Here is an 8,761-nt window from a genome sequence, read left to right as displayed (position 1 = left end):
AAGTTTAATGAGTTAAAGAAAGAAAAAAGTCGATTTATACAGTGACAGGATGGAATATAATGTTTAAATATCAAAAGAACAAGTACGATAATGTTTAGACAAATTCAACCTATGAATCTATGAGGCGTGGCGCATGGTAAAGTTATTATATATTCCTTCCACACCTGTTCAATTTAGAGCATACCGTAGTTTATAAAAATCTAGACAAATTCACCTAAACTGCATAATCGGTTTATCGTGATCCAATATACTACCTCCGTCCTAATTATAAGACCCAGTTGACTAATTTGAGAGATTAAGGAAAGATGTTAAATTAGTTATTTGTAATAAATAGATGTTGTTTTTTTTTAAAATATCCTTACTAATTAACTATATTGGCTAGAACTACAATTATTAGAAGGACTATCTTGGAAAAAAATACATAAATATGAGAGACAAAGTGGATTGGGGTCTTATATTTAGGACCAAAATAAAAGTCAAACAGGTCTTATATTAAGGACCGGAGGTAGTATATAATATTATACCCACATGCGTGTCCAAGAAGGCCATTGACTGAACAACCTTTATATATATATATATATTATCACCTTCTTTATTCTGATCATCACAAGAGAGAGACACAGTTCAATTGAATCTGAAAAACTGGGATCATGGAGGTGACGAACAAGAAACTGATATTGAAAGACTATGTTTCTGGGTTCCCCAAAGAATCAGACATGGAAGTGATTTGCACTGATAGAATCAATCTGAAGCTTCCAGAAGAAAACTCCTCCAAGGGCGCCGTTTTGGTCAAAAACCTTTTCTTGGCTGCTGATCCTCACCTTCGACCCTTGATGAAGAAGGCTGATAATTTCAGCGTCTTGCAGTCCTTCACTCCCGGTACCGTAAGTTTCTTTTTCTATGATCTGAAATTTTCTTCCACTTTCTCTATCATCTGTTTGGTTTCCCCAAAAACACTAAATGTTGGAGGGGGTAAAAGAATAGGATCTTTTGTAATCCCAGTTATATTTTTCCTGCTGTTAAAATCTAAACAGATAACAATTAAACAGTAAGAGGGTAATCTGATGAAGGATATTCCTGCTTTTTCTTTCATTATTTTTCCCCCCTAATTAAGTGGATGCTTCCAACAAAATTAAGACTAGTTGCTTGGGATATGCTGATGTGGATTATGGCATATTCCATTTTTCGATCTTTTTAGTTATTAAAAAAAAAACGAAGTGGGTCCGTTAAGTTGGTATTTTTCTTTTTAATTTTAAAAAAAATTTAGTGAATTGGGTTTTGAGATTTTCTAAGACTAGGACATACCTTTAGATTCATAAAACACTTACAGATTATCTATTAACAAAATTTTAACATCTTACCCAAAAAAAAAACAAAATCTTAACATTAGTAGCGGAATTTAAACTCAAAATCTTATGAATTATGAATCGATTTCTTAACTCTTGGTTGGTTAAGTTGGTGATGATGTGCTTGGGTATTGCTTTGTGAATCTTGGGTCAAAGCTCACATGGGCTACATCATTCTTCTTTTCAAAATTGGATCAGATTAGGAATCCGATTCGTTGAGGGCTGAAAAGCCCAACTCTACCTGTCAATCCCCAGTTCTACAACGGTATGGCCCAAATAGATATGCTTTGTAGCTCGTTATTTGTTACATATCATCCACTGCCCCCCCCCCAAAAAAAAAACCATCCACACTAGTGCGGTCGTTTACAAATATTTTGGCAAAATCCATATAGAACTGGGTCTAATTAAAAGAGTTAGCCTCCAATAACATAGTAAACCAAGGTTCGAATTCTTATTGGAAGATATGCTTAAATTTAACGCATGAGTGTACTTCCAACAAGATTGCGACAAATGAGAAAATATCTATGCCTAAATTTAAAAAACAATTTGGTAATATCATTAGTGCAGAAAGAGTCTTTAACACCGGGATGTAAAAAACGAAAATTATATTTGCACTAGTGTATACATTTTTTTTTAAAACATATCAACAGTATGTGTGCCTACACTTTTTATATCTTATACTGATAGCGACGATATAACGAATGAAATTTGCATTAATGCAGCCACTATATGGGTATGGAGTGGCCAAAATTGTGGATTCAAAGCACCCAGATTTTAAAGAAGGTGATTTGGTGTGGGGCATAACTGGATGGGAAGAGTACACACTCATTACGGCACCTGAAACCTTGTTCAAAATACACAACACTGATGACGACGACGTGCCTTTATCCTATTACAGTGGAATCCTTGGTAAATTCATGTTATGGTACAATTATATATGATCGTCGATTAGTCTAATTAAAACCGTTATTTTCTTGATGCATCTAGTACCATGTTACCCAATTGCATTTAATATCTTAATCTTATTTATGATTTAGTGTATTAGATGCATTAAAAATAAGATTACGAGATTGAATGCAATTGGGAAGTAACAATAGTGTTGGGTGCTAGTGTGTCCGATTATTGCCATCCATCATTTGATTTGTTCTTCTGGATTTGTTTGTTTGTGAATAATAGGGATGCCAGGTTTAACAGCTTATGCGGGATTCTTTAATGTGTGTGCTCCAAAGAGAGGAGAGAGAGTGTTCATCTCAGCGGCTGCAGGAGCTGTGGGTCAACTTGTGGGGCAGTTTGCCAAACTCAGTGGCTGTTATGTTGTTGGAAGTGTTGGCTCTCAAGACAAGGTACTCTGTTTCGTGATTTATTAATTATTTAGTCAACTGTCCAAATCATATATGTCTCTTACATTAAGAAAATAAAATGAAAAAAAGTTGCAAGGGACTTTCTTCAAGTCTTCAATTTTTTGAACGATATGGTTTCCGAATATAGGTTGATTTGGTAAAGAAAAAATTTGGGTTTGACGATGCTTTCAACTATAAGGAAGAACCTGACTTGGATGCAGCCTTGAAAAGGTATGTCTCAGTAATACTCCCTCCTATAAGTTTCAAATTTAGAAAAAAATGTGGTCTATTTTATAAGTTTCAATTTAGATTTATCTTAATATTTAATGCATATTTTCCAATATTACCCTTAATTATTTCTCTCTTCTCATATTTTCTCACATATTCTCTTTCATCTTTTTGCTCATTTATTAGAAGAGCATAGTTAGAAACAAAAGTATATTCTAACCTATTTATTATTTTCAACTAATCTTAACTAATTAGTTATCAGTAAATTAGTTGTTTGAAATTTATAATAATGATCAAAGGGAGTATAGCTTAAAACCTTACAGTTACTTTGTTTATTCTTTTTCTTGCTAAGTATGGTTATTTTGCTTATAAGGAAACACTTCGTTTAATTCCAAATATAGGAGCTAGCTAGTTGGAAGATTTATTTTGATTCTAAATATAAGACTTTAATACTTTTTGTTTCTCGAATTTCTAATTTTCCCAAACAATCCTATTAATTGCACATGCTAAAAGGAATTTCATCAACTACCAATGATTAAATGGGGATATTTTAAGGAATTCAATATGCATTTGTAAATAGACTACCTAGCTCCTACATTTAGAATAAGAGGGAGTAGAAATTTCGCCAAGCTGATTATATATTTTTGTACAATAATAATGCTGCTAATAGGTACTTCCCAGAAGGCATAGACATATATTTCGAGCTTGTTGGAGGCAAAATGCTGGATGCAGTTCTTGTGAACATGAAAGTGCATGGTCGAATCGCTGTGTGTGGAATGATATCTCAGTACACTCTTGATAAGCCTGAAGGAATCACTAACATTACGTCTCTTGTTTACAAAAGGATTCGTATGCAAGGTTACAACGTGGTGGATTATTACCATCTTTATCACAAGTATTTGGACTTCATTTTGCCTTATATTAAGGAGGGCAAGATTTCTTGTGTGGAAGACATTGTTGATGGACTTGAAAATGGTGCTTTGGCTTTGGTGAGAGTATTTAGGGGTCTCAACATCGGCAAGCAAGTAGTTTCACTTGCTAATTAACCACGACTAGAGGATATATATTTTCTTCCAGTTTCACAGATTTTCTCGGGAAAATAAAGTAGCATCATTAACTTCTATATATAGAAATGTGTCTGTAATAATGTGACATATATGAGATCACTATATCATAACTCTAAAACTCTGTCACCTACTCTGTTTAAAACTTCAGCGTTGTTGTATTTACTCTTTAAGAAGGTTCCTGAAATATTTATTTTTCTTAACCTACAGATATTTGACATTGAGGATCAATTATATTCTCTCAAAAGGATATTAACATTAATGAATTCATTTTAATTAATGGTTAATATGTAAATTTATCGTAAAAGTTTTTATCTAAAAGTGTTGGGCATCTAAAAGTTTTTTTGGGGCTTAATATTACTTTGGAACTTTAAATTTCTAGCAACTTTGCCCCCATCGTTTAAAAACTAATGTTAATGACATTGACCATTAATATTTTTAATGACAGAGGACAAAATTATTACGATTTTTAACTTTCAGGACAATATTGAACCCAAAAAAACTTTTGAGCACCAACATTCTTGAGTAAAAACTTTAATTTTGAGACAAATTTACATGTTAATCCTTTAATTAATTATAATTGCTTATGTCTTTGTGCAATAAACAAGAATTGTCTTTGTGCATTGAGAAAGTTATTAATTGAAATTATTTTTTTAGTCGCTGTCACTGCGGAATTAGGACTTGTGGTTTAGTTGAATTAGGATCGGTATACAAATTGAGTAACTTTATTACAGAATAATTCAAATTCTTTTCTTAGTTGCTGTCACTGTAGAATTAGGACTTGTCGTTTAATTGAATTGGGATTGGTAAACAAATCGAGTAACTTTATTACAGAAATGTTACAGAATGCATACACTATAACATTACTCAACAAATATTTTATGTAAGCACACGTTCAAACTCCCAAGTAACTACCCTGTTTTTAGTGAGAAAGCTTGAGACAAAGTCAACATCCAAGTACATTATTAAAAGGATTACTTAAACACGACGATGACTTAATCGTAGATAGTCTCCCCTTAAAGATTGAGAACCATATGACAATATAACAGTATAAATAGTACACACACGCACACATATATTAGAAGTAGCTCGGAACAGAGTCTTTATTTCATTTGACTATTGCAGGGTTTAGGTCTTTGTACGTTAATCAGGGAGGACTTTTTACGTTGGTTTGTAAAGTACATCCAAAGGTTGGAAACCTTGACGAATAGTTGCATCCCATATTTTATGGAGACTAAAAGTTGTGGAGCCACGCTCATGAACTTTCCATCCTTCCAAGGCATGCACTGTTCCAGCTATACGCCAAGCACTCATTGCTCTTCTCGGCAGCCAATTCTTCAGTTATTGGAAAATGAGATTTCATATATACAAAATGAAAGCATTAAGTATTATTAAGCATTTTTGAATATATTGAAGCGTCCATAGTTAAATTATATGTTTGAAACTATATGCATAGAGTACCAACCTCACAAGACTGCATGTTCTTGATCGAAGGAGGGACCCTCATTGCAGGAGTATAGTGGGCAGAAGCAACCTTTTCTTTGGAGGGAATTGAGAAAATGGAATGACTAATGAGCCTTTTGGTGCTTTCATCTGTTCATCCTCATCCCATCCATCTCCCACGAACCATATCTGCAAAAATGTTATACTTACTCTAAAAATCTTTCCAAAAGGAGGAAAAAATTTATTATTATTATTATTATTATTTGCATTTGTTATGTATTATTGAAAGGTTTTACAAAAATTTAAAAGAAGTATGCTTAAATCTTATCCCTGAAGAAATAATCAAATTGAATCTATAATATTTTATTTAATTAACCTGTTTAAGCTGAGTTTGGCCAAATGGATTCACCTTCAGACTGGTAGTTGCTGAAGCAGCAAAACTTTCGTTGGGCTTCGTGTTGAGTCTGACGTGAAATTTTGTAAACTCATGTCATAGCATAGCTACCTGCAAATAGAATTCGGTGATGAATGAATTAAATCAATTTAGCATTTGTCACACATTTTATTAATGGACAATGTCACTAAATTTTGTTGTTCACAGATTTACTTTAACAATTGCTATCTTTCAATAGTAGTTATTATTATCATTCACAATATTTATGTTTAACTAGGGCGAAAACAAATTGAGCTAGGTCAAGCTTTACCTTTAGTAAGTCAAGTTTGTATTGTAACAAGTTGGCTTGTGGCTTGTCATAGGTTTCTTTAGAAACATGGTAGGTTTAATAAGCTTTTAAAGAGCCTGGGTGCTCTATTAAGTGAAACATATTTTGAAGAGGCTTGGACCTACTCTTATTTTTAAACAAGCTAGGTTAGGCCACAAGTCCCTAACAGGTTGCCTGTCCTATTTTTACCATATCTATAAATAGGCATTAATACATCTCATTTTATGTCTTTCATTATGAAGTGAGTAAAAATTAACATTTGAGTATTCCCTTTTTTCCTTTGGGTTTCTCCTCTTCATCAAATTATCTAGTGCTTTTGTTTCTCATTCTTTTTTGTCTCTCCTCCTTTCTGCTCTCGTTCTCCATCATAGGGTCATTTCAAAATTATTTTGCCAAATAGAGATTTAGATCACACTACAAAAAAACATGCTTTAGCGGCAGAATTGAAATTTTGTTGCTAATTAGCGACAGAAATTTTTCGTCGTTAATCTATCATTAATTCTTGATAGAAATTTCTGTCGCAAATTAGCAACGAAAAAATTCCATCGCTAACCCAATGTTTGAAAAAAAAATCAAAATGTCATGTGGCACCTCTACCAATCACCACATCATCACTGGTGACCACCTCTACATGTACTACCACCTCACCTCTGCCTGGCACTCTGCCTGTCACGTGTCGCCACCACATAATTCCCTCCTTAAAGTGACTTCTCCATAGCTAGAACCCAGGACCTCCTTTGTGTGCGCGTGTGGTTTTACCAGTCGAGCTGCAATAAATCTATTGACTTATTATGTAAAATTTTATATAATATTATTTTACACAAATAATTATATATACATATATATTAAAAAATAAAAAATATACTATATAATAATTTTAATCATAACTATTTTAATAAAAAATAAATTTTTAAAAAATATTTTTTAATATAATTTTAATCTCTAACGACACTAATTTTTGAATTTAAATCATAAATATTTTTTATAAATATTTTTTAAATTTATTTTTAATTAACATTGATAAGATATACAATTTAATTATATATGTATTATATTACATTATATTATATTATCTATATGTGTTTTATATGTTTGAAGAAAATTATTTACAATTAGTCAAAAAATCATGTTATTCAAAAAATAACTACATAATAAAATGTAATAAATTATTCTATATAAAAAGTTAAATGACTTGAATAGATTATGATAACAGTATTCTCCTACTTGTATATATATCTTATGTAATTTATTTTCTTAAAATTCTTTGTATATACCATTTGTTTTTTTTATTGAAGACCAAAATCAATCTATATTATGGGTATTAATTATATTATGATTAAATTTTATGTTTAATGATTAAAATTCAAAATTTACTTCAATATTAGTTTGCGTTCATATAAATTTATTTTTTGGTTTTGAATTTTTATCATATATTTTATATTTCAATATATTGTACATATGATAAAATTATTTTTTTCTTATATTAGTTTGTATAAGAAAGTTATTAATATTCTTATTACATTTTTTAATTATTATTAATAATCAAAAGGAATTTATTTTAACAAAATATAAACAAGTTTTCTAAGAAATTGTCTTTCTATTTTCAGTATATACATAATGATGACATGAATGATGATGATATCTTCATTGACACCAACTCTACAAATATATCAATTTATTTTTGTTAGGATTATAGTTTTGATGATAACAAGTCAGAATATCAGGGTTAAGTATTTTGATCGATCAACTAATCGAACAATCAGTTATCGCTAAGATTTCAGATAAATGATCAAGTGTAAATCAGGTCTATAGTAGTCTTTTTGATCGAAGAACTATTCGATGAATAGTTTATCGATAAAGGGATCGATAATCGCTAGTGTAAAAATCACATAAGAGTATGGAAATTATCGATAAGCTGATCGATAATATCAGGTAAGCAATCGAGCTACTGATAAGAAACCGAGTGCATTTATCGATCAAGTTATCGATAAATCAGTCATCAATAACGACTTCGATAAAAGGTAACACTCTCTACTTGTTCTGCACATTAGTTCAGTTACAAATTTATCGATCATATTTTCGATCATTTGTTTATCGATTACGTACTCGAACTTTATGCTCTAACTCTCTGAATGCAGGAGATCAAATTCACTGATAGATCGATAATTTTATTGATCACAAAATTTTCGATTACATGATCGATAATCAATGTTCTTTTTAACTCTTACTCAGTTTTGCTACAGCTAAATTATCGATAACATTATCGATAATTTTAACTTGTTTGCCTAAATAAGTTTTTCACATAACGTGTTCGATAAAGAGTCTGAGAATTGACATATTAGCATTGAGTTATGATGAACTAATTTTCGATCAAGTTATCGATCACTGGATTTTCGATAAAATGATCGATCATTCATTTCCCCGAACTTCATGTTTTCACAAAACGTGATCGATAATCATTTTCCTTACCTTACAGGATCAAACTTCTTTCTTCACTATTATCGATCACTTGTTCGAATAGTTAATGATCGATCAGCTGTTCGATCATTTCAAATAGCATGTGTCTTCCTTTGATTATTTACATAACCATGTTTTATCGATAATATTATCTATCATAT

General features: G+C 31.3%; 1 protein-coding gene across 1 annotated transcript; it reads left to right on the top strand.

Moving 5' to 3' along the window:
* The first annotated feature begins 648 nt into the window (after window positions 1-648).
* On the top strand, window positions 649-4,182 carry LOC114739677 (2-alkenal reductase (NADP(+)-dependent)-like). The gene is made up of 5 exons (XM_028927756.1): window positions 649-884; window positions 2,069-2,255; window positions 2,523-2,689; window positions 2,835-2,917; window positions 3,585-4,182. The coding sequence occupies exons 1-5, from the start codon at window positions 651-653 to the stop codon at window positions 3,958-3,960; spliced, it is 1,047 nt and encodes a 348-aa protein (XP_028783589.1). The 5' UTR covers window positions 649-650; the 3' UTR covers window positions 3,961-4,182.
* The last annotated feature ends 4,579 nt before the right edge of the window (window positions 4,183-8,761 follow it).

This window comes from Neltuma alba, unplaced genomic scaffold, assembly GCF_004799145.2.
Source record: "Neltuma alba isolate B1F8T4 unplaced genomic scaffold, ASM479914v2 tig00000477_pilon, whole genome shotgun sequence".
Lineage (NCBI taxonomy): Eukaryota > Viridiplantae > Streptophyta > Magnoliopsida > Fabales > Fabaceae > Neltuma > Neltuma alba.
This window is presented reverse-complemented; position numbering and strand designations above follow the sequence as displayed.